This window comes from Amphibalanus amphitrite, unplaced genomic scaffold, assembly GCF_019059575.1.
Source record: "Amphibalanus amphitrite isolate SeventyFive unplaced genomic scaffold, NRLGWU_Aamphi_draft 000181F_arrow, whole genome shotgun sequence".
NCBI lineage: Eukaryota > Metazoa > Arthropoda > Thecostraca > Balanomorpha > Balanidae > Amphibalanus > Amphibalanus amphitrite.
The window spans coordinates 225,641-252,554 of NW_024881676.1; the positions used below are offsets into that span (position 1 = coordinate 225,641).

Here is a 26,914-nt window from a genome sequence, read left to right on the forward strand (position 1 = left end):
AGGTGGTTGCTAGGGAGCTAAGGATACTCTCTTGCGTGATCATTTGCACTTGTTTTTCCTCATTATATCGACATTAGGGTGGTCCTTATTTTCGAAAATCGTATTTGGATACCTTGCGCCCCTTCAATCGGTGCCGTTTAACGAAAAAACATGTCTGTCAAAATTTCAGATCCCTACTTCATTATTTACTGGTAGCTCAACGCTCGTTCGTTCGTCAATGTTCGCTCAATGTCCGTTTCGTTGATCAATGTTCGTTCCCTCTTCCTGAGGTCTAACGATTGTCTACGACGCAAACTTCTGGGTACATGGTGTCCCCCCAGTGATGACCTCCTTGGCTCCAAGTTCCCAGTAGCGGCGGAACACCTTCAATTAGGGGGGGGGGGCACTGCCGACTTTTGGTCCCATTCTTTCCATGCAACGCCCATAAGGCTAATGTTAAAATGTCAAAATCAAAGGGGGCCACGGTGCCCCGGTGCCCTCCCCGTTCCGCCGCCTATGCAAGCTCCCATCCCGCGGCCAATCTCTCGCCTACTTCCTCCACCGCCACCAAATCCTCTAGGAAACGGTCCGGGAAGCGGCCAACCGGACGTTAGAGAAGGTAGAGGAGTTCTGGGCAAGGGCTAGGATTCCCACCCAGCACGAGGGGAGAGCATTCAAGAAGGTGGAAACTCTCTTCGACGAGTGGAAACGCCTAAAAAAGAACGAGAACAGGACTTCCGCCACCCAAACAAGCAACGAGGACGCATTCAAGAAACGTCTGGAAAACATCTTTGATATCGCCCAGGGTGACGCAATGTCCTTGATAACCATCCCGGAAGATCGCGCCTTCCTTCTCGCCCAACGTGAGCCAGGGAGACGGGATAGAATGACAGAGGCAGGCATGGCGCTCCATTCCCAAGAAAAGAGGAAGAGGAGGAGGGATGACGCCGAAGAGAGGAGGAGGAGCAAGGCGTCGGAGGAGGCGCGGGCGGCAGCCGACCAAGTGGAGCTGGAAAGCATAACCTCGAGTAGCTCCGAATCGTCCCCACTTCGCGGAGCCGTGAGACCTGGCCCCAGCATGGGTACAGCCACTCTGTAATCCCGAAAGCGTGGTCGAACCACGGTCATCACGCCGCAACTTTCCGCTAACGTCTAACGTCTAACGTGTGTGTGTGGGGGGGGGGGGGTCGGTTGGACCCCTGAGCCGTTTGGCTCCAGATCGCGCTAGAGCTTTGCGGAAAAAAACGAGCGTGTTGCCCGTGACGAGAGGAAGCCGATGATATCCAATTTAAGGTCCTAGGTCATTGGTTGACCTTCCAGGTCAGTTCAATGACCCAATGGTCAGGAAAATCGGGACCTGCAAGAGCTTCGTATAGTGAAGCTGTTTTGTTTTTGGGGGTGCTGATCACGAATTTCATGCTAGTTTTGATCACATATGATGTCTTCATGCATTTAGACCAGGTCAGGTCAGGTCAGGTCAACCATTAGGCGTCCTGCCGGTTACCCATAGTAGGTCTCAACTACCACTGATGGCGTCGTAACACGTTACAAAGGAACTAAAACTACTTCGTAAATGTTCAAATGGATGCTAAATTTGAAATCAGCCCGAAAAACTGCCCTAGAAACATGTATAACTCGGAAAAGAGACACGAGGTCATCATAGGTCAATGACCTGACCTGACCTTCAGGTGACCTTGACACCCACCGTAATGCATGGGACGAACATCATTTCACATGTTTGGGCGTTTATAATCGCAAAAAGACTAGAAACGCGCGGATAATGAGAGCTGACACGCTGAATCGCGACTCTGGCCAAACATGGTCTCGAGAAATAGGTCACAGGTCAAAGGTCATTTGGGTCAGGGTCATGAAATTTTCAGAGAAGGTTTGAAATTGATCAACTCGAGGGAACTGAAAGTTTTGTCGCGATCGGCCGTTTTTTTCCGTGAGTTATTCGCGAAAACCCATGGGGTCCATCCGACCCCCTAAACATACGAGGGTTAATATGCATTGAGCCACCAAAAAGCATCCGCCGATTTCGCTCTTTTTGCTCTTTTTCCACGTTTCTAGACGAATGGCATCATTTGAGGGGGCGCAAGCGCGAAAAAATACAAATTAAAATTTTTGTATGGAAATAAGGACCACCCTAATCGACATGTTGCTGTTTCTGAGAACTAACTCATGCTAAGAAAGAAAGCAGTTTTCAAAATGTGTATTTAAGTGCCGTAGTATTAACACAGCTCTGCAATTCTGCTTAAATATCTGCAAAATCCTGACTTCCCGGAAAATTGTTGGTGGTGATGGGGATCGAACCCGGCGATGAAAAGCAAGTCAATATGCAAAGGCTTCAAAACGTTATTTCTTGTTGTTCTGTGAAATAGCAATGCAAAGACCGATGATAGTGCCAGTGTTGAGCTTTCCAATGAAGCATTGCAATTAGTAGTAAGGTTATTATCACCTAAGACATCTTCCATCAAATATTAGAATTCCGCCATTGTCTTGCTGTAGAACAGGGTTACTTTCAGTCTCTTGGGAACACGATTTGCCGGTCTCAGATCGAAACACACTTCAAAAGGCGGTAATAGAAAATGAAATTTCCCACCTGATAGCATCTCGGGTTTTTATATATCCTGTCCAGAATTTTCATAAATCAGACGTAAAAATGGACAATTTCGTCAGATTCCGAATTTTTGCCATTGGGTCTAATGTAAAGCATGGCTACTTTCAGTCTCTTGGGAACACGATTTCCGCACCTCAGATTGAAAAACACTTCAAAAGCCGCAGATAGTTGACGATTTAATCTACAAGATAGCATCTCGCTTTTTTCTGTATCTGGTCATGTATCTTCATAAAACCCTCTCAAATATAGTCAATTTAGCATTAAAGTCTATGGATTTAGAAGAATTTTCATATCCGACTAGATTTGGGCTACCATGTCTGTTGACCGGGGGCCGGAATTAGGGTATTGGTAGCCGCTGGTTTTGAGGATACCGTAAACTGATTTTAACCGTGAGCAGCTGTGCACATCTCAAAACACCGACAATCATCAGCTGTTTGCGGTTTCAGCGGCGTCCATTTCACGCCAGAATTTGTGGCGTACTTTGACGAGCTTCTCAGACAGTTTAATTGATTTAAGATAAATTCCATGTTCTTTTGATATAAGTATGCAATATTTTACATTATGATATTTCTAAGATTAAAACATCCTCCACATATTAACTCATGATTTACTATAATGATGCTTAATTATACAGACAACGATCAATTTCAAAATATGTATTTCCAGGAACTAAATGCACACTAAACCACATAAAAACGAGTGTTCATCGTTATATGGCTTTATTTTTCAAATAAAAAGGGGATTTTTAAGAGGATTTTAGCATTAGTAACCGTCTTAGATTTTCGGCAGCCACTGCATTATAGAATCGGTATGGGTCTTTAGCCTATTCTCACGTCTCACGTATGACACAAATAACGGGCACTTCATGGCTTCTGATTAGATATTTAAATTAATGATGATATACCCTAGTTTGTCAAAAAATTATAAATGCCTACTCACTATTCGTATTTCCTCACTTTCTGTTTGGCAGTCACTGATCAGTGATCAATTTGTTGTTTCTCTTCCTGCATCTTGATCTGACTTCTGAACCAAGTATTTTTCTTGATATAGCTTTGATATGTAGACTGGGTACTTAAATCTTTTGAGGAATTGCTTTTTAGCTTTAGGCTAGGTAATAGGTACCTATGCTTGAATAAGAAGGAAAATAAGCTGTAACTTGACCTAATTCAGTTCATGTACGTAATCTTCGAATTTTAGTAGCTTTATCTTCATGAAGACAAGAAGGAAAATAAGCTATATCTTGAATTGATCCAGCTAATGTACGCATCCTGATGCTCAAATTGTAGGAGCTTCATTGTCAGCGGTATTACTTCAATTACTGAAAGAGTAGCCGAGCTATAATTAAATGATTATTTAAATAATTCTTTAACAAATTTATTGCAATGCCTTAACAGCAAATAAATGCAAATGATAAGTTGAAGAAACACTTTATTTTCTCGATTTTCTGAGCGCGAGAATGCCCTCGCTGAAATTTATTTGGTCGGCAATCCACTTTTCAGGAGAATTCTTCAAGCATGTTGGTGTTTTCCATACTTTGCTATCACGTTTTCCATAAATAATTTGTTTATTACACATATGTGTGTCTCTAAAAGAAATAAATGCCCAATAAAAATTAAAACACATAACTTTTGCTGTTCGCAAACAGTACGCATAATTTCCAATAGCGACGTCGACAAGACATTGACCAATCACGTTGCGTGTTTCCTGCTGGCGTTGTTTTGTACTGTGGGCAAAATGGCGTGAATAGAATTACCATACTATTCTCTTTATAAGATTGCGTGAATAGGGTGCCGTAAATAGAGTGGGGTGGAATGATAGTACGCCATTTGGTAGCACAACCTTTATAAGATTGGGCCCATGGCACCAATCTGGTGACTTAGCACGCCACCACCGGCCGGGCGGACCGGCCGACCCTCCCGAGTACCACCGCGGCGAGATAGGGCCCTGCGGCGGCGCGGCGGCTCCTCTGAGGTCACCGCGGTTACTCAGAGGGCTTATCTCAGCCCCGGCCGCGGCCGCCCCCGCCCGGCGTGTCACCCCCCCGGGGCGGCCGGCGGTCTCTGATCGAGCGGCACCAAATGGCGGGACCGTCCGGCATGTCCGGAACGCCCGCCCGGAATGGGTCTAATGGATGGAATGTTTTAATGGTAATGCATGATAATGTTCGTCATGAAATGTTTATTGTTTATGACTGGTGCCTTGATAATGCCGCTTTTATGTTTGATCTGAGGGTATCACATGGTCACTGACTTGATATTTTACGTCATAGAACATTGTTTGACCTGCCATGGTAACTCCAGCCTCGGGCGCCGCCCGCGCCAGTCTGTCCGAGCCAGCAGTGTCCGCTGGAGGGGTATCTGCTATCAGCAGGAGTATCAGCAGTATCCGCTAGAGGAGCTCCCAGCTGAGCCGGCATTGTTGATAGCTAGCCGGATGGAGGGGCTGCATACCGCGGCGGATGTACGGGGCACATTCCGCTGCGTCCTGTGGTGCCCGTCGGACCCCGGGCGGCCCCTCGACAGGTGCTGTGAGGTCCTGACCGCAGCCTTTCTGTAGCTGTACAGCACCGAGGCGCCGCGTCCGACCGGCCATGGCTGACCTGGATGGGCCGGTGTCGGGGGGAGGGGGAGGGTCTGGGGTGCTGCATGGTGCTACATTCTACATGCTGTCTGTCGGAGGGAGGGGAGAGGGGTGACAGGGTCGGCGGTTCGCTCTCTGTCCGGTGCGGACCGGTATGGACTGACCGAACCGTGGCTCGTCCACCATGCAGATTGCAATGCTGCTGATGGAAGGCCTTCCTCAGGCGGACGGACAGGTTGGGACTGCTCGATTGGTATACGAACATATGTTGGTGGACGGACAGTAATCATGGGCGACGCGCAACGGTCAGAACGGCCGCCAATCCCTGCGTCTCGGTCCATTCCGTCCAAAGCATCAGACCGACACGCCCTTATCCTTCAAACCGGACCGGTCACAGACGGACGGCGCGCGTCTGGCGGCGGTCAGCAGCGGCCGATGACGGCTGCCGTCACCGTCACGCTGTGACTGACCGTCACGCCGTGTGACGCGTCACTGGAGCTCGTCACAGCCGGCTGCCGGCGGACTGCAGAGGCAGTGGGGAGGACCCGCTGCAGCGGCGGGGAGAACCGGTGCGAGACTGTCCCCTGGAGCTCCACTTCCCCGGAAGCCGTGGATCACAACGGAGGATAGATGGAACGAGTGTCATATTACTGCAACAAATGCATTTTTACCGTAAAAGCTTTCTGGTCTTGCGTATTAATCCAAAACTTCAAGCTGCATGATAAAAAACGGGATTTTCCGCTTGATCTCTGCATCGTCACGGTCTTGCGGCCCGCGGTGTCTGTCTTGTCTTGTGGTCGCAGACCATCGGCCTCGCCTGGGACCGCCTTTGGATGACACCCCAGCGCCTCGTGTCTGTCTCGTGACTGTGACGTCACGGTCACATTGTCGTGACGTGGTGCCGGTGTCCGGCTCACTTCCCGGTCAGTCCTATAGCGGACGCTGCGGGATGATATGCCGGCCGGGGGACAATGCTCTGGTCAGGTTACCGCTGAGCCCAGGTGTCAGCTGGATGGGTGGGGCCGGCAGGTGAACTAAACACCCCTGCTGGCACTGCTGACTGGGGGCACTGGGCTGGCATGGAGGCTTGAGCGTGCAGGATGCATTCGGGCCGTAGGTTATCACCTCTCGATTATCATGAGGTGTTTTCATTGATTCGTATTTCACCATATACATATGAGCGCTCTCAGGATTCTTCAAAAACCTCCCCTGAAGCGCCCCCACAATAGCCCTGGGATATCCCGCTCGGCGAGCAGCAGTCTGCTCACTGCTCGGGCCCAGCCCAGCCGCTTGGTCGTCGGTCCCACCACAGGTCCCGATCCCAGGGTGTCGGGTGACCGGCTGGCCCCAATGTGGTGTGATACAGGCTGGCCCCTCGTCGGGGCCCGCGGCTCAGACTCAGTGCTGCAGTGTGCTGGAGTGTTGTGTGGGAGCCTGGGAGGTCGGCATTTGAAGTACTCCAGGGGCGTGGGCTAAGAAAACTGCCGACGACATTGTGCTATACTCGTTTGGTGAGCAGTGCTGCAGCTCTCTCGGCGCAGTTTGTTGTCAGTTCTCAGGTGTTTTGACGTATGTCGAACCAATCGCATCGCGATTGGTTCGTTTGGCCCCCTTTGTTCCTGATGGTGCTGATTCAGCTAACTATCCGTCCGATTAAAAACTTTTAGTTGGCTGAATGCTCATTTCCGGTACTTATCTTTCTGATCATTCAATTTGGTATTTATTGATGATAGTCTGAGTGCGTGTTCCGACAGAGTACCAGTCATTTTATACCTATCTGTCCGGCAACGACCCAAGATAAGCCGGGCAACTGCACTGTAGTGTTTCGGGTTTCCTCAAATTTCCGTCTATGCAGCTGCTGTGGCACATTCGCATATTCTTCAGGCTGTATTAGCAGCGGGCCCGTGTTTCCGCGTTTCATCACCGCTGGGTTAAGACCCGACTGAAGCCGCTCATTTTGCCTCGTTGGTCGCATTATCCAGTTGAGCCAAGTAGGTCGCCGGACGGTGGCTGCCACAAGGCTGCTGGGTCACTGGCCGGGCTTCGTAAGCTTATCTGTGTTAAAGCCTTTTCTCCTTGCAAACTCTTCTCGCTATCAGTCAAAGGGATATTTGGAATTTCCATCTTAGTCTGCCTCTTTCCCTGCTTGTCCTCTCTGGTGTGCTCTTTCTAGCGTTTTTGTATAATCAATGTGGAAGACGTGGTTGCACATCCTGGTTTATCTTCATTGCTCTTGCCCGTCGATTGCTCAATGCTCACTTCAGGAGCAATGGCGCTAGCTGCTGATCGGTTCATTACAGTCCCTGTTTCACCCCTCGTCTACTCAGACTGCCGCGGGCCCTCTGTTTGCCCTCCCTCCTCCTCCGCCGTCGCTGCCGGGGAGCGGAGGGTCGCGTCCGGGCGCCGTCTGTGATGGATGTGCCACCCTCCTCCGAGCTCCCCCGCCGGCCACTCCGCCGAGGCCGTCTGCGTCCAGTGCCGGGCGCCGCACCCGGACCAGATCTACCGGCGGCCAGTCCGACCGGCCAGAGCTATTTTCAAAGTTTAGAGGACGCACGACGCATAACGAGACGCGAGAGTGGTGGGTTTCGCTCGCAGTTTGTGAGGAGTTTGTAGGGCTACGGCAGGATTCGGTGGGAACGGTAATGCTTTGGGTTCGCGGGAGTGAACAGTGGAAGCGGACCCGAGAGCAGCTGCTTTGCGCAGCAGTGCCACAACCAAAAACATTATAACGACTGTTTAGAAAAACTGGTTTGTTGAAACGGAGTGTGGACTGGTAATTCAGAACTAAACACTGAGGGCGCCGGCTGATGTTACAGACAAAACTAACGGACGGACTGTGACATGAGACCGTACAGCGGATTGTCGACAGGCCTGCGGTCGATCAGGCCTGTCACAGATACTCTCTTCCGGCGCGGGTCACCAGGGCTGGCCGGCGGCCGGTGCCGCGTGGGGTCGGAGCCGGGTAAACTAAACTGACGGCTCGGATATAATTGGTGCGCCGGCGACTGAGCGGAGCCGCCCGGCCGGCGCCAGACGCTCTCTGGGGATATCGCGAGCGTCCGGACAGGGTTTGTTTCTGTGGCCGGTGGCATGGAACGTGTCAGGTTAGAGGGGACGAGCGGCCGATTTTGGACGAGTTTGAGCACCGGCTGGGATCGGGGCCAGTCTGGGAATGTGGTGGACTCAGCGCTGATCGGGCTGCAATCATAGTTCAGAGGAGCGGTTGGTGCTGACGAGTGAGACTGATTATCAGGTTTCAGCTCCGCTGACGTGTTATTAGAGCTCAGCACCGGCTGCTGACGGCTCATCATTAGAAGTTAGAACCGACCCCGAGCCGCCCCTCAATAGTCGGCGGCCGCTCGGTGCCGGCGAGTTGATAGCCGGGGCGCGGCCATCAACAGGGATCCGCACCTGGCGCTTATGGCCGGTGGTGGGGTCCGCGCAAACCCGGCGCTGACCCGACCCGGACCGGTGGCCGCGGCGGGGGTCTGTGGCCTCTGCGGTCACCGGTCACTGGCGGTCAGACGGCCTCCTGACCGCAGGGCCAGGAGGCCGTCTGACCGCAGACGGTCATTAGCATGCAGCTGGCACCTTGACGTGACCGTTCACGGCCAGCGCCGGCACTCGGCAGCTGCTGGCCAGGAGACGGCCGGTGGAACCGGCTATTGGCGAGGGAGGAGAGGGAGTCTGGCATCGAGAGGAGAAGCAAATCGAGCAAGGAGAAGGTAGCGAGCGCTGAACCGAAGAGGTCTCACTCCGCATTCCGCATAAGCACCTCGTTCTACCGATGGATGAGGATAAATGTGAAAGCTGTGTTGGCGCGAAGGGTGAACCGAAGGGCGAGGAACGTGCAGACGAGGCTCTGCGTTATGCAGACAGGTTGTCGGAGAGCTGTGTTGTGAGCAGCTGTTTGTGAGGAGGTCGCTTAGCGGCCGAACCGGTTTCCTCTCAGTCTGTTGAAGGCGGCTGCGTTCTGAGCCTGTAATGGGGCGGGCAGAATTGAGTGCCGTTGCTAAGCAGTAAGTCGGCTCGGCGTGACTGGCTCATTCTATGTGATGCTCGCGATAGGCCGTAAGTTGTTGCTAATGCGTCCGCTGTGGCGTTCGATGCACTCGCTATTTGCATAATGTCCTCGCAATTGAACTGTTGCGACCGTTCCCTTTACGAGCGACTGGGGAGCATCGATTGGGTCGAGTACGGGGAAACTATGTAGCTGGCCGGGTGGCCGGACTCGCCGCTTTCCGCCTTCCTCCCGCACTATCCGCCCCACCCCCGCCCCCGCCCGCCATTCGGTACTCACTATCTCACTCCGGTCCCCGGTCCCCACTCTCGATTGGACTGTGGTTCTATTGACATAACGCGCCATGGGTCGCGTTTGCTCGGCGATAAGCCCAGCTTCGTTCGCTCACGCACACAGTGCAGTTGCAGTGAATGGCCACGTGGCCTCATATTGCCCGGCATACTATCAGAAATGAGAGCCAATTTCATTCCTTTGTGTTTTGTTTGTAGTGGGCAGTAGGGGTGGCTTTTTTTAAGTGAACTGAATTCGATCGACACATTGATGGGTGCCGCCATTGATTTCCATAGTTCATCTACGGTTGGAATCGCATTCCCCAATAATGGGCAGCCGTCGTGTCACAATTCGAATCACTGTGCCTTGTGCTGCCTCGTCATAGTTTCTGATCACGGTAACGGCTGCCGGTCACTCCGCTCCGTTCCCCGCCTCCCACCATCACCACCACCGCCGCCGCCGCCGCCGCCGCCGCCGTCCCAGTTGCTGCCATGGGGCCTGAGTGACCTTGTGCGGCGCGTCGCTGCGCGGAAGGCCGCGTCCGCACCCCGCCGGGTCGAACTGAGCCCGGGTAACCACCGGTAACCACCCGTATCCACATAGTCGGGAGATGTAGCGAACGGGTACCGATGGACTCGCGCAGTCGCCCTGGTTACTGCCCATAACATTGGCTTCCGCGGTCTCCGCATAGTGCCCTGAGCTGCGAGACTCAGATGACGAAGCTGGATTACCGGTAGGTTAGAAGTTCTTTTGCCAAGCCCTTGTCCTAGCTCACCTATCCACAACTCTATTTAACTGCTGTGTTATTATCGTCGTCGATTATCAAGGCGTCGCATTCGCTGCCCCGCCCACTCAGCCTACCACCCACCACTTCGGATTACCGACTAGTGCTAGGCTAGCTCAGCGCCCGTTTGTAACTGCGACGGCTCGGTCTCCCATTTTCCGTGCTCCGTGGCAGCTGCGCGGCGGCCGATCCTGTATTCCCGGAGCGACTGGAGCCAGGTGGCGGCCTCTCCAGGCAGGTGGTGGGGCAGGGTGAGGCGCTTAGGCTCAGTGGTGACTGGAGACCGGCGCCCGACGACTGAGCGCGGACATCACCGGTGGCACGGTGCTTGTGCGCCAGTGGGAGTGACCGCTGTGGTTTTGGATCCATCGTTGACATTGATGTGGATCTGTCGTTAATCAGCTTATCCCGGCGTGATGTCATCGACGTGTGATGATTCGCCTGACACTTGGCCCCGCACTCACCTGTTTTCCGTGAATGAATGATTCAGGCAGCGTTGCGGCCCGTTTGTCCCGTATCTAATCCGTCTGCCTTCTCTTCCCGCATCCAATGTTTCCGTCTCTGAGTGTTCCTTCTCCGGGTGACCGCGGCTCAAACCGGGCCTCGTTCCCGGAATGCCGAACACCCATCACACTCGGCCCACGTGAGCTCGACGCACGCTGAGGGAGCTCCGTATCTCGACAGCTATCGACGGGTCGACCCTGTCCTTGAGTGGCCGGGCGGGCGACCAGACTCGTCGCCAGACCCGGGGGCGCGACTGAGCGACCGTGTCTGCCCGGCGCGACACGACGCGCGCCGTATCTCGCCGCGCTGCGCCGTTTTTGTCTGTCCTGTCTGGTGGCTCCGCCGGTGGCGCCGGGTGATGGGAGCCGCTTTGTGGCTCCGGGCTGCGGACGGCGCGTGAGTTCTGGGCTGCGGGCTGCGTGGAACCAGCCCGGACCAGAGGCGGGACGGTTCAGTGAGTCGGGCTGGGCGAGGCGGCAACTCGCGAGGCGGCCATGGGAGCGTCTTCCCACGCGGCGTCGCCCTGTGCGTGCGCCATGAGCTGTGGTTTCCAGCGGTTATGTTCGCCCTTCGCTGGACACCGACGGCCCTGTTATTATCTGTGGCAGGCGTGAGGCGCGGCGCCGATCGGGCTGCTCGTCCCGACGACTCTGAGGTCGTTGGCTCCGGTGCCGGCTGTGACCTGCTGCGGTCACGTCCCAGTCGTTTAGATCGAGGTCACTGGTCGCCCGACTGAGTTCTCGGCCAGACCAGATGTCATGGGAGACAAGTGTCCGGACCTCCTTCACCGCAGCACGCGCCGCTGTGGTGGCGTCTGCTCGCTCGCATCCTCCTTCCAAGGCCCCGGTCTGCCGGCGGCGCCGCGGACCGAGCTGGGGATTTGGAGGCTCCCATCGGGGTCAGGGGTCGGCGTCATCCCCCGGTGGGACGTGGCTCGGCGGCCGACGCCGGCCATCACTCGGGGCGCCATGACACGTGGCTGGACTGAGGATAAGATGTCTAGCTAGTGGGAGGGGAGCTTTAGTGAGGTTTTAGGCCGGCCATGAAACGGGATGGTAGGTGATGATCCTAGTCTATTGCGGTAATGTGGTATTGCGGTGTGCTGTGATAAGAGAGTGAATGTCGGGCTGTCCCCACGGTGACGGACTGAGCACGGGCTGACCGCGGATGAGCACGGACTGATCATGGACTGATCACGGATTGGTTCCGTGATTGAGGCCGGGTCGGAGCCACTGCCGGGGGCGCCGGCGCCCACCATAGGCCGGCTGATGAATAGCCACCTCCGAACTGGCTCCGCATTCCATTGTGGCCCCGTCGGCGCCCCGCCGGGCCCGGCCAGTCGGCGAGATAGGGCTGGCCGTCCGAATGGAAATTCACAAACCGAGCAATACGTCAAAACGTAATCTCGCCGATCCGGAGGGTGGCCGGTTGAAAATGAGGCGACGCTCGTGAAGTTGATGAGTTGCCCTCCGTTTTTTGATGACGTGTATGAAAGGAAACTCATCAACATTGCTGAGGGTTTGTCGATATAGAAAATGCAACCCGATCTGGCTTTATTATTATGATATGATTATTATCCGCATTAGCATCGATAAGTCCATATGACGGAAGTAAACATCAACCTATCGTTTATGATCTCAGGCAGCTTTTGCCAAATTTTCAGGGAACTCAGATTTGTTTTTCAATAGAAAAACACAATTCTAAAGAATAGTGTTTTAACTATTGTCAACAAACCTTCGGTTATCATATTGTATTTCTTGATCACAATTAGTCATCATTATGTGCAAACAGCCCAGTGGTGACGTGACACCTCTGCAGCTTTGGTCTATAAGTAATCTGTGTGTCGCCAGCTCCGCCCCCTATTCTATAGCTGTGTGTGTGGGAGTCTGCAACTGTGGTTTGATCATCCCCACTGACCTCGCCTCATTGTGTGTCGTTACAGGAGTGTGGGCGAGCTGTGGGACAGAGAGGCAGCGACCATAGACGGGCGTCTGGCCGAGACCGGGGACAGCAGTGGTCGGTCGGCAGTGGACCTCCCGTGGACCTCCTGTGGACAAGAGAAGATCCAAGGGACTGCGGGCAACATCAGAGCGAGACAGCGACGTCTGATCATCCCAGTCGTGATCGAGAAAAAGTCTGATCAACCCGAGTGCCAGTGACTGTTCCGAGCTCGGCAGTTGCCGAGTGAACAGAACAGCCAACAGGAGAACAGTTGCTACAGTGCGCTACAGTGAAGAACGAGCGAACGACCCTCGATCGACTATTCCTTTCGCCAAGTGATGTCCCTTCACGCGCTGTGCCTCTGGTGATCGCTCCGCCTAGCCGCCGGGTTAGGCCTCGCGTCCAGTGTTCGCCGTGAGAGCGCCGGACCTCGCGTGACGCGTGACTGAGCGCGCGTGCCGCCGTGTGACGCCGATCGTCACGCCGTTCCTTGACCTCTGGTGACCGGTGCCGTGACCTCCCGTGACCCCTCACTCTCCGCCGCCATGTCTCAGCGGTTCAAACTGCGCTCGTTCCTGCGCAGGACCATGAACAAGGTGGCTGCGCCCAAGGAGAAGGAGCGCAGCAAGGAGCGTCTGGCTGACGAGCGGCCGCCCGGCGCCGAACACGCCGACGTGCATGGCGACGTGCACGCCGGCGTCGACGAGGCCTCCGCGTCTCTGCCGTCGCTCCCGACGGGCGTCGACGATGGTCCGCCGTCGACGGACGAGACTCGACTGGTGGACGAACGCGCCGCCATGGAGAGAACCGTCTCCGAGCTGGTGCACAACGTCGAGGGCAAGAAACAGGAGATCGCCGCCCTGAAAATGGAGGTCAAACGACTCAAGGTGAGTCCAGTCGGGGGACGTGCTCTGATGAGGGAATCTGAAAGCTTCATAGCTGGTGCGCCCTGTCAGACCAATCGGCGTCATTCGGTATCCTGGAAGCTGCTAGACACTGGGTGGAATTTGGGACGTGGTATGGATGAGATTGCTAATGTGTAGAAAGTGGGATGGAATCGGCGGCATGTCGATGGGTCGGGCTCTGAGCAGTTTGGGTCCGGGAATGGACGTGATGGAATCCTTGTTCGGGTGGACGTTTTTGGTCTGGGCCTAATGGGACACGCTCCCATGCTGTTGTCGCAGGGTAATGCTATGCAGGACGAGCTTCGTCACCAATAACTATGTATAAGAGAGAAACAACTGGGCGCCGATGACCTTTGTAGTCCGTCCTCCGGCCTCCCCCCATCCCCAGTCTCCCATCTCATCATGGGTAGAAACAGCGATCCAACTTTCTGCTGACTCACAATGCATAATGCATACATATGTATGACAACTGAATTTGTCGTTGTCGTGAGCGTTGTCAATGTTATCAGCATTTGTGGATGCCCAGGGAAGCGTGCTACAGCTCCTCTACCCCGACGCGCATGGATCGTGTCGCTCAGAGTACCAAAGGCCGTGCATATCCCGAGGTCAGTCGTGTAAACAGACCTGTCTGACCGCCGGTACCCCGCCGCACGCCACGTGTCACCACCGTGACATGGCTGCGGTATCGGTTACACGTCCCGTGCACCAACCGCCGCGATCAGCTACAATGGTAACCATACAGGGCGTCAGCCTGGCAGAGTTATGTGTGTCCGCGATAGTGTTGGTATGGGCTATCGGCCGTGGCGCCCAGCCATGTAATTTTAAATCCGTGGTGTCAACTGACCGGACCTGGCACAGTCAGCCGTGCGAGGGTCGTGACGGTATCTCGGCGCACTTGTCTCCGGTTTAAAACATGGCACGCCCCGCCGGTGGAGCTGGGTCACTTCCTCATTCCGAGCCGACGGCGCTGCTGACCCGGCCATGTGGCGTGCTGTCTGCTGCTCTCCGCCGGCGGCGGCCGCTGCAAACGGTAACTCGAGTGGTCGGCTCGGTCTGCAGATCTCTCCTCTTTCTCTCCCTCTCCCACCCTTCCTCTGTCTCTCTCCCTCCCGTCTCATCCGTCTTCGTTCCGAGCGGACCCTCTGCAGCGCTCTCCGCCCGGCTGCCCATCCCCACCGCTCCGTCTTGCTCAGTGCTGCCATTATCCCATCTTTGTCTGGCGATCATCGCTCGCGAACAGCCTGCAAAGTGCAACAACACCGTCTCGCCCCTCCCTCCCTCCCTCCGCTCCTTCCCACGTCTGGCCCGCCCACCCCTCCCCTCCTCTCTCCTCCCTCTCTTGCGCTGCTTGGGATCCGCGATGTTCACACTATTCCCGCAACGTTCTCAGCTGCATGTGGACTTATGTTTTCTTATATAATCCATGTTTATTCTGAGTAGTCTTTCAAAGTTGGCCAGTCTTCCGTGCTTATTTCCCAGAAGTTTAGTGTTCCTTTCCACCTGACAGTGCAGCGTTTTGAATTAATTAACTCAGCGCTGTCTGCAGCACTGTTCCTGGTCCGTTGATTATGAATTGGACACGGACCACCACGTGTCTGCGTCGCCCCGCCCTCCCGCCCGCCGGCCGGTACCGCCCCCTCCCTCGTCGGCCGTTCACCGGCGATACAAAGTGCAGTGAGTGCAGACTGCCGAGTCCAGCGGGAGTTGTTAGAGACGTGGGCGCACACTGTTTGTCGATGACAACTTGGCTTCTGATCGTGAGACGTTTGTTGCCGGGGGAGGGGTTGCCGGGGGAGGCTGGCAACCGGTTCTTGTTTGAAGGTCCATGTATAGATATGGTTACGTGCATGACAAGTTTCGATATATGCACTACTTTGTCACTGTCAGAAACGTTCAGCGCTCGGTCGGTAATCTAGTTAGGAAGATTTATTGTCTTGCTTCTGCATAATAGCAGCATGATGGAAGATTGAAGCTAAATATAGCCTCATGGGCTACATATTTTATTACATCCACGGCCGGTGGCAAATTTCCCTGAAAATTGTGCATCGTCATCGTTTGACCCTCTCGATAATCCTGCTCAACCGGCGATGAAGATCACTGCCAACACGACTTTCCGTGAGGGGTGCCCTTCCAAAAAAGAAGCACCACAGTTCAGAAATAGCACACTACGATTTCGGCACGTCCATCCCCTGAGCGAGTATTGCGCGGCACTGTTCGTGGCTCGGCCCGAATTCGGCCAGCGACACGCGTCGGCATCGCATACCAGCGATTGCCGCCGTGGACGTAACCATTTGCGATAGACGAGTTTGTCCCTTGGGGCGACACGCCGGGGGGAGAGGGGCGGAGAAGGGGCTGTGACACAGTTGTGGCTATTGTGACCATATATCGCCAGCGTTTCACTCCGTGATGCAAAGTTACGAGCTTGCAATGCCCGTCACAAACCACAATAGCAGGATTAGGATTTTAGACGGAACTGTAAGCCGTTCTTTGCTCTTATCCAGTGTGACTGATCTAAAATTTACCATGTGTCACCAGACGTTCAGGCGACCATGTGTCACTGCGTCACATTAGACCGAGTCACCGAGTACGTCGTGGCGCCGCTGACTCAGAGGGCCCTCTCCCTGTCCCTGGCCCCGGCGCGGCCCCTCTCCAGACTGGTTTCGGCTCCTGCCGGGCGGCCGCGGACCTCCGAAACAGCCCTCCGTATTGATTGGACCGACTCCGAACTGAAGGGCACGCTCCCCGAGCCTCTGACGGCGGCCCGCGTGGTGGCAGGGCGACTGTGCCCTTATTACTTTGGATTCCGGCAAAATGGGGGAGCCGGTCCGGGCCTGACGCGGACGATTGAGACGCGGCCGAAGGGAAGATGACGGATGATGGTGGAGAGAGACGAATAAGGGGAGACCTTGGGGTAGGGGCGAGAGAAGGGTAACGTAGACGCAGCCGACGCCAGAGAAAGAATGGAACGTCTGTGGGGAGCAGGTTGGAGCGAATGTCCCCCGTCCGTCCGTGCGATGACTGTGATTGTTTGTGTTGTTGGAGCGCTAGGGTTGCGGCCAGCAGACTGCCTGCCGAGTCTGCATCCTATCAGCTGGAGAGCTCCGGCTCTGGTGCGAGTCACTCGTCGCCTGCCCCGTCAGTGATTGCAAACTTTGATCCCGGGTCGGGCCACCGGTGCTGGTGTGAGCTGCGGCGCCGCCGAGAGGGGCGGCTCCATTCGGCTAATTGATTAGACGCCCGGTACGAAGTCATCAAGGGTTATTGATGATGTGATCCTGCCGGCGGCGGCGCGGTGCAGGATGCATCCGGTCGCACTTAGCGCGGCTTTCGATCTCTGAAATCGACCCTGTCAAAACATTGTGAATGAATGCAAACAGTGTTGACCGACGGACGGACGGGCGTAGCGGCTTTAGAACCCTCTGACTCTCGCGGTATGTGAGTCTTCATCGTCATCTCAATCACACGCTGGATGACGGGGCTATCACCACCTCTGTGGCGCTCTGTCCCGGCTCCCGTGCAGAGCTCTCCCCGTCGGTGACACGTCATGAACGGCCGGTGGACCGCCCGGGGGGGGGGGGGCACCGATGTCTGGTGATTGATGTGGCTGCCGGCCGCCGCCGATGGCAGTCGCCGATGACGCGATGACGGCGGCGGGACGTCATCACTCTGAGGACCGCTGTTGATGGAGTGGGACACAGCCGTGTGGGAATGCCGGCAGAGGTGTTGAAAGTCAGGGACTGAAGCGTGGTATTGGCCTGATAGCTGCTGACTGCGTGTGATTGATCTGCGTTTGATGGAAGGGATTTCAGCATGAAAAGTCTTGGAAACTTGTGAAGCTGCTATGTTGTAATGATACTGGGTCGGCCGTGACGTAACCAGCGTGAGTCGACACCGAGGATGTGCGTGTGGAGCCTGGCACTTGCGTGACAGTTAGTGTCACAGCCGACGGCTCCTGGGTGTTGTGACGACTTATACCGTCTCGTAGGCGGGGAATTATTCGGCACGTGTCACACCTAAATTCGGAATCCTCCTTTCAGCGTCTGATCTTTAAAGAAGTCGGAAATAAATCAGAGTCGAGTGTCCGAAATGAGTCAAAAGTCTACGAATTCGCGTTTCACAGAACGCAGCAAGGATTGGTAATACCTGGAACCTGCCTTTGTAGCCGCTGGCCCGTAGCATACCTTACCTCGTCATATCGCTCTTTCATTTGCTCGATGTTTGAGCGGGTCTGCTGGGCTCGGTCGGCGCCACCCATGGGTGGTTCTTTCCTGCCGGCGATCGTTCTAGATAACGATCGCTCCGCTAGTGCCCGGTGCCCGGTGCTTCAAACTAACCTGTCTCACGCTGCACTGCCGGCGGGTTCGCCGGCCCTGATCGCACCCTGTTTGACGGTGTGGTGGACTCTGGACTTGCTGGCCGGCTGATGGGCGAGGGGAACTGATTGGAGTACCTAGGAGTGGCAAATTTCGTTGCCTCATCGCCTCGGTGATCAGTGACCACCTTTATCTTTTATCACCACACTCTTGTTTCGATTAGCTGCAGTAAAGCACCCTCTTGTGATCACCTTTGCACGAAGTCGTGCGGCATGTTTCTTCTGCAAGTTTATCACCTATAATGGCATCATTTACACCGACAAGTACCGGTAATATCCTATACACTCGACGCCCAGCGGAAACTGATGCTATTTATGAAGTCTGAAGCGCTCTGGGAACATCTGGTGCCTCCTGCACCCCTCCAGTCCCACCCCTGCCTAGCGCGGCTCTCTTCCTCTACCACCCCTTCCCTTGGAGTACGGCTCCCTCTTTCCTCCCTACTTTTCTCTCTCCCCCGGTAGTTCCAGGAACGCAGGCTATATCGGCCATGGACGCATCGTTTCTCACCCCTCCTCGAGCTCGCCTCTCCCTCCAGTGTGCGTGGTTTGGCCAGTAGACTGGTCCGGCCCCTCGTATTCCCAGCGGAGTGGTACGCTGTCGGTACGCAGTGTCACGGTCCGTGAGTTGCATATCACGGGCGGCTGCCCGCCAGACGATCTTGTCCCAGTTGTGGCGGTCCGGCCTCTTAGATGCCATTCCAGCAGCGGTCTAATGGCAAGACGTTCTCGGTAGGGACGGAGCCGTAGGTTGTGTGGGTGGGTGCCATGCAGTCCCCTGTAAGTAAATGTCGAGGACTGGACTGCCTAGGAGTTGCAAAATAAGGAATCTCGAGGCAGTGGACGATCATAAGCGCGTCATCCGTAGTTTTGTGTGGTCTGATGGATGCAACTGCCAGGCAGATAATCGTTATTCATGGACAGCAGTTTCTGTTTCGTGTACTGCGGGTGCAGCGAAGTAAATGGCATCACCATCTCTTCAGTGCTCACTGCTCAGTATTCGCCGAGCGTTTGTGCGCCGTGTGCAACGTTCACGTTACGTCTTCGATCATGCGATTAACATCACAAATGGCGGCCATTAGCGTTCTGCGGGCGTCGTTCGCCGGCTGGGGTGTGTGTCGTCCTTCTCCGTCAGCTATTCAGACATACATGGCGCCGCTGTGTGGCGGCAAGGGGACATCTGTCAGCCCGGTGAGATCGCTGGTGGAGGAACGGGAGGTTCTGGAAACCCCGTGGTGTCGGCCTATTTAGTACCGGGGTCACTCTTGTCAGAGTTGTCAGTCGTGTCAGGCACGTGCCAGCCGCGTGTCAGGCACGCGCCGTGTACCGTGTCGCGCCGTGTCAAATCGGACAAATCAGCCGGTGAATGATGGCAGAGGTCGAAATGTCACCCAGTTTGAAACGCTGGCCTCCAACTCCTTCGATGCACCCAGTGCCTTCGCTGTCAGGCTCTGATGGCTGCTCAACAACCGTGCTAGACCGATCGGTTGCCATAAATATTTAGAGAGGGATTGCCCGCCGTTCGGTGGCCGGTATCGGGCCTGTGACATGTGGCAAATCGGCTCACGGTCGTCGCGGGACGCTGCTGACAGAACATGTCCCCCGTCCCCGACATCCTAACCAGCTCCGTTCGGGTCCAGAGACCGACGGTTGAACTGGATCGGTCAGGAATGCACCGGACTGATGACGAGATCGGGGAATTAACGGACGGGTGATTGAATGTCCTTTTGAAAACGGGCTCGCCGATTATGTTGCATATTCATCATTCAGCCCAATATGTATTTGAATTCTGGAACAATTTGACAAGCTGGTGTGACCCCCTAATTCTTCCCTTTACTCGACCGGGATCATCCGGAGCGTTGTTGCCTGAGTCCGATCACCTGTTTCTGATCAGTTGTTGCCTGCGATGAGTTCTGACAAGGGCTGGGGCCGGAAGTTTGGACGGTGGCATCAGGCACGCTGTTGTCCAATGCCCAACCCGGCAGGGGGATATGCGGTGAATGAGCATGATAGGTTGAAGCCTATAATTGCCTATAATTGAAGAAAAAAATTGAACGGTGCTGGAAAAACACTGTTGTTTAATGTTTTGATTCATGATGACGCAGATAGTCTATTGTGTGATACTTTTACTGTCGGTTAGCGCAGTCATCCGTACCTACTCTGTGACTCATGCACAGGAGCTCGTAGTACCGGATTCACCGGAAATCGGAACCACGGTCGAAGCATTTATTTCGATGATGTGGTTTGATAGGTTAGTTGTTTTAGGCAAAAATAAACATAAAATGTTCCATTCTGGCTTTGCTGTGAGTTGTCAATAGAAGTCAGCTGAGCTAATGCGTCTGAATTTAGTTGTGCCTGTACCGAATGCCTGATGCAGTCATCAGAACGCTTCCGAAATCCGCGACTTTGCATGCTACGGTGTATGAACCAGGGTATGAATTTGGGATTCCAACTTTTCCAGACGTCTTCCCCAGTTCATTGGTTGGGCGACTGTTGACATTGCTCTATTCCCCGTTAGTCTCGGCTGATGTGGGCCTTCGTCGACCTCAGTCCCTGGGTCACTAATGCTCCCCGCCGAGACCGGGGGCGAGTCACGTGACCTCGAGTACCGTCAAACAGTGCTCTCCGCTGAGGCCGTGGGCTATCACGTGACCTCGGGTACCGCCGGAGGCAATGTGTTCTGTAACCGCCATCCGTCTGTACTACCGGCAGACGGCTGTATAAATAAATCCGGGCCGGCTCTGGGACTGTATGGTCGTCTGGTATCCGCCTGGGCCATGTCCCCGAACTGCCCGCGGTCCCAGACGATGATGAATCGCCCCCTCTCCTGACCAGCCCTTCTCCACGGGCCTGTTGATCGTCAGGTTGTTCGTAGCTCCCTGTGTTTATCCCCTAGGGACAGATGCGAGGCATACATGCCGGCAAACGCCACGTCAGGCGGGCCAACTGCTGAAGAAGCTCGACGTGACTAACTTTCTGGACGACGTCATAACTCCTCATAGCCTAACACAAATCGATCGCGCTTTGCACTTATGCCCACATACCGGCTGACCCTCGCGCTGCACTGAATTCCGGTCTTACATCTTCATATTCTTGAACTTGGTGCTCTCTGAGTCCATCTTTCGTTTGTCGCCTATCCCGCGTTCTGCGCCGTCCGTATTTCTGCCCCGGGCTCTCCTCAGCCCCTGCTAGTGTATTTGGACCTGGTGGGCCTATCGGCGGCGGTTGCACGGACCAGAACCCGTTTGCCCCCTTCCACTTACCCTGTGCCCCCTAGTCGGTCCGTGCGCCTGTACACTTACAGGGTTCGGAGGGTGTGTGCTGCCCCACTGCATCAAGGTCAAACGCTGAATCCGAACCAGACTGTTTGATAGTTTCGTGACTATTTTTGGCCGCCGAGCTCACAGAAGAGGCAGCCGCATTTGTATGGCTGAATGGAGATTATAAAGCTTAGTTCCAGTCCGATTTTTCAGTGTTAAATCTGGAAGGATCTGTTTCTGCTGACTCACAGTCTCCCGCGAGGCCGTATAAGGCTGGCAGTGCGTTTTTGTCCGCAGTCTGAACGGTTCCCGTCTGTCCGTATTAGGCGGAGCTTCTCACTCGGGGCTGCTGTGAGACGCTGGAATCGTGACGGATACCCGGACCTGCCTCACCGAACTGAAGTTCAGATGGGATCTTGGAGAGGTTTTGTGTGCTGATGGAGAGTCGCTGAACGGAGCAGGCCGGCAGTTTTGGCTGAACCCGCGAGTCACCGTCGTGGGTCAAATCGACCCGCACGAGTGGCGTGTCTAGACTTCTGAGCGACAGTGATTAGTAAAATACTGGTCTGGAAAGTTTAATGCAGATTCGTTACGGGCCTCGAAATGCACGGCATGTGTACGAGGACATGGCACGGTACGGGATAGCTCAACACGGCATGACAACTCACCATGACATGACATGACATGGCATGGCTTCTTGTCACGTTACACGGTACCGCCTGCACACCAAAGCACCTTACTCCCCGCATCACAGGGTGCACTGCAGCCAAACTCAACCCATCACCTCAACACGACAGCACATCACCACACGCCGGACACTACACAACTCCTCCCCAGTCCGTCCCGAGCCGCCAGCCGCCGGCGTGCCGCACTGCCAACCCACACAAAAAGCGCAGGTCGGCGGTAAATTTGGCCGCGTCGTCGTCGTCGGGGCAGCGTCGGTCCCGACGTTTGAATGGTGCGCGCCGGCCCCGTCGGCTCAGTCGGTCTCGACGAGGCCCCGGGGCGCGGAGGTGCACCTGTGGGGACCCGAGTGTGAGGAGGTCGGCGGTGGTCGACCGTGTGCTCGTTGGTGGCTGACGAGCTGTGAGAGGGCTTACTGAGGAGAGCTTACACGAGTGAGCGTCGCGAGATTACGATATGAGAGAGCTTGCATGATCCGTTAAGTGAGTGGTACAAGCTTTGGACCCTTCAAAGCCTATATCGGGCAGTGATTTCTCGTGTAGTGGCCGGATGTGCAGTGCGATAGTGGAGGGAGTGTTTTGAGCACACTCAGCGTACCCGTGGCGGGTCAACGGTGACATCACCAGTAGTGACATCACCCGTCCAGTGACGTCATCAGTCCCGTCACCAGTGCAGCGCCGGCAGTCGGCCAACTGCGGTAAGTTTGTGAGATCTTGCGACAGCTGCAGCCATAATGATGTCCAGGAAGGAGGTGATCTCAGCGCTGTTGGAACAACATCTCGGAGCCTTGACCGATATTCTGCAGGCGCGGAAATCTACCCACTTTTCAATGTAACCCTCAGTCGTACCGCCCCACCGCCCTCCGCCCATACCGCCCACGGCTAGTGGTTAGTCGATATTCCATGCCAGGACGAATGCCAACAGCGAGTACCTACACGAGAACGACAACTAAACTCTTACAGAGAAGAGCGGTTGCCTGAATTGGTCAAAGCGCTGCTGTGGTGACATCACCACACGCAGGTGACGTCATGGCGCGTCATGCGGGTGACGTCACTGTGGTTTTGCGAATGCCGCAGCCCGTGCTATAGGAGTGGCCATAGACGGCCTTGCGGCAAGGCAGGGATTTGTCGGCAGCTCGGGGCGCGCGGTGTGTAGGAGTACGGTGGGGACGGGAAGGCGGCGGCGCTGCACGGCCACCCTGCGGTTGCATTTCGCAAACGGAGGTGTGTTTGGCTCTGCGGGTTTGGAGAGGGTGGGGTGTTTGTGTTAGCTCCGTGACTGTCTCAAGGATGTTTGTTATGAGGGGAGTTGTTTGGTGGCACGCGGCAGAAAACATCAGGCCGGTCCTGCAGTCGTGCAGTCGCGGGGAAGAAGAACGCACGACTCTGCAACTGAGCAGCATTTACGGGCACGCAAACGTGTTTACAAGTGCGCGCGCGGCCGTAAAAAAACTGCACGCTCATTATCTTAATGCGTGCATTTGTATGTCCTACACAGACGCTCCGCATGAGATCGCACGCATTTTTGGAAATTGCGCACGTATACCCTTGCTTACAGTGCTTTTACACGCATCCCCTCACCTCCACACCACACACGCACAGACACCACCTGTTGGTATCTGGGCCAACAAGCGGCCCGTTTTCCCGTTGGAAACAGGGAGCCATTGTCCGGTACCGGTGCTTGTTACGACCGTGTGGAGCTGTGCGGCAGGTCAGGTTGTGTGTTCCGGCTGGCGTATTTCTGCAGGCGCGCTGTGTTAGCATGTGAAGGACCTGAAGGCGGTGGAGGCTGGAGTCGCAGTCCTAGGAAACACTGTGCTAGTCTTGTCATCGGTTTTTAGAAATACGTAGGGCCAAACGGAGAATGCAAACACTTGAAGGGCTGCAGATGTCGTGACTAGTGAGGCTGTCTGCAGCTCGACCCCTAGATGATGAATTTCTGGCACGGGATCAGACCATCCTCAGTCATGTTTCTCAGTTTAAATTCGTCATCCTGGCCCGTATTCCTGCCTCCGCAGTCCGCCCTGCCAGGCGCCGTCATCTCGCGCCCATTCTGCCGTCGCATGGCGTCATCGGAACGTGTTCCCGTCATTCGCTGTGCGTCATCCGCTGGCCCCTCCGCCGACCATATGCGGTGACACTGTCAGCGCTATCGGCGCCACCGCCTGTGGAGTCGCCGTCACCGAGACGATCAAGCTGGGCTGAAATAGGTGACGACTGGGCTCTTCAGTATTTCCATGCGAACTTTGGGCCCACGGTCCTGCTAACGTTGGTTGGGTCGATAAGGCGCAGCAAGGCCACGTAATCGTGATCTTTTGCCAACTAATTTACGATCTTGACATGAACGGGTAGCAAGTTTCGGAATTACATGGTGTAAAAATGTCGCATTGTTTTGAGCATCCCTGTGTTATGCAAACAATGTCATGCACTATGCAATTGTTAGGCACAACAGTAGCTTTCTTGCAGTTCTACGTCGGTCGATTTTTCACCTCCAGTCGTGAATCAGGGTGCTGGCGCTGTGTTGACGGTGGTTGGCGTTGCGCCGTGCCGGCGGTGGGCGGCACCACCGGCACCACCTCCCCCCTCCCTCCCCACAGCAGCGCTGCCGACTTGCACACTGCTGAACGGGCCGGGCGCTACGCTTTGTTCGGTCCGTGGACTGGGAACGTGTCGTCCCAGATCGGACGGCCGGCTGACGCGCCGCGGGCTGTGAGCTGGGCCGTCCAGCCGTGAGCCGCCCGACCGTCCACCCGTGAGCCGCTCGGGCCGCACGCCGGCGGTCATTGTACCACACTACGGATGGCTGGCCGAGCTGTCGTGATGTCGAGCTAGGTGGAGAGTTGCCACTTTCGAGGAAAGCTGGCCGCCGGCGCCTGCTGGCTACTCAGCAGTTCCGGTATCATTCCGTCGAGCGATGTCTGGTGGATTCCGTCCTTTTGCAGCTGTTCACCGTTAGTTGAGGGGCGTGACAGTAGGTCTATCTGCGCCCGCTGCAGGGCTGGTCAGTGACGTTTCCCAGGCGAGTGGCGACCTTCGGAGCCCGCTGCCAACCTGTTGGACGAGCACGTGTTCCCAGAAGGTCGGCGGGTCGGCATGAAGGTCCTCCTGGCGGTGGAGTTCGCTGACTGTCGTCCTCGGAGGGAGGCGGTCGGCGATCTCACCCAGTCTGTCAGACGCAACTGGGACGGATTCTGCACTTTGAATAAGGATTCGGTGTCTGTCCGTCCTGTTTTCCGTTTGTTCGTGTCACTCCGCAGTTGGTAATACTGTCCTGGGTTCTGCGGATTGTGGATAAACTCCGTCGAAGCTCCGACACGGCAAGGGACGCCGCTGTGGCGTCTGACCTGATACACAGCCGAGTATTGTGACACCCCCGTCTGGCCGAGAATCGGTCGGTTTATTTCCCCAGACGGGTGCAGCGGCGCCGGTAGCCGCGGCGGACCCCGTTTGGGTCGGCCGCCCCCAGCTGGGAACACCGCTTTCCACACAGAACGTCCTACGCTGGGGGCAGCGCGTCAGACGCTCTGGGCCCTGGCTGACGTCCGGGGCTGTTGCTGACTCCAGGGGCACTGTCTGACGCCTGAAAGTCCCGCTTTGTTTGTGCAGGACCGTGAACAGTTGAACACTGCTCCGGTGTATCGGGCGGCTGGGAATCCAGACGCTGCCAGCGTGCATACGTCAAGGCGGCTGCGAAAACAGGCGCCGGCTGCAGGCATGCATTGTAGATGAACGTAAATTTTGAAGTGTGGATGGTAGAGTTGCTGCTTTGCTGTCAGCCTGTCCGTTTTGAATTTATATTGAAGGTCCTGTCGATTATTGCTCTTGTTGAAGGTTATAACGCAAATAACGTCAGTAACAGATGCATTGTTGATTATTACTCTTGAGGTCTGCGAGCCAGCTTCAGCCCTTCCCTCACTCGCCGGTGGCTCCGCGGCGCGTGGCACCGCACTGTAGGCCGGCAGCCTGAAAAAGCGCTAGAAATTCCCCCAAACTGACTGTCCGCAATATGAACAAAATAGGTATCATTTAATCCCAAATTGATCGAAGAATACGATTCCGATGCTAGTTTTGCCCTAAGGTCAAAATTGAGGTCGTCAGTTGTCACCAAACACAAGACAATTTAGACTCTCTATAGGCCACCACATTTACCGATTTTAATGATGAACTTTAGTGGTAATTTATTAGTTGACCAATCGTCGTTTTGAACGAAATTTCCTGTCAGACTAGTTCAGGGAACTGTTGTTCACTGTGCCAACATCATTCTGACATATTGCATCGCTTTTCTGCAAGATAAGCTAGCTGTTTGCAAGCAGCTGCAAGACGTAATTTAAAATCATATTCAATTTTTCAATTAGACTTTTATAAAAACGTTATTTCGAGCAGCTAAAAATGAACATTTCATACTAGCCTCTGATTACTCATCTTCTGTTCCATATAGGTGCTTTGCTGCTTTTCCCTGCTACTTTTCGAGATATGCGCCAGTAAACCACATGATGTAGGGGCAATTGTCACCTCGCCGCTCTACTGAAGGCCCGGCGCTCTTTAAAACGCTGGAAGTTGTGAAAAACAAATGCTTCTAATCTAAATGAAATATATGTCCCTGAGCTCAGAATTGATCAACGCACACAATGCTGTCAACATTTCTGGGCCAAACTAAAAAAAAATCAGTCATTATTAACCCCTAAACACAAGTCAGTGATAATCAACAACAACTTGCTCTTTAGTTAGACTTTTTGAGAAATGTTATTTCGAGCCGTTAAAAATGGCCATGCCATACAAACCACCAATCATCTTTCTGTCATGCCCTACTCGCAATTTTTGCTAATGCCTGCTACTCTTCGAGGTCACGTGACCTCACCATTAAAAGTGAATGGGGAAATAAGGAAACTGTTGTTTTTGCGCATGGAATGATTTCAAACTATCTCAAGCACACGGAATCGTGATTTCGTGCACTCCTTGCAAGATCCGATGCTTTACTTTTGCATTTTTGACCTT

At 54.7% G+C, this 26,914-nt stretch overlaps 1 protein-coding gene across 6 annotated transcripts in view; it reads left to right on the forward strand.

The window, feature by feature from the left end:
• LOC122384098 (cytospin-A-like) overlaps positions 1-26,914 on the forward strand; it is a 144,389-nt gene that overhangs the window by 67,521 nt on the left and 49,954 nt on the right. For 4 of the 6 annotated variants that reach the window (XM_043371109.1, XM_043371110.1, XM_043371108.1 and 1 more), the window contains exon 2: positions 12,704-13,589. In XM_043371109.1, the coding sequence (XP_043227044.1) occupies positions 13,248-13,589 (342 nt within the window). In that variant the 5' untranslated portion in view covers positions 12,704-13,247. The remainder of the gene's footprint in view (positions 1-12,703; positions 13,590-26,914) is intronic. The other 2 variants (XM_043371106.1, XM_043371107.1) reach the window with 1 other exon arrangement.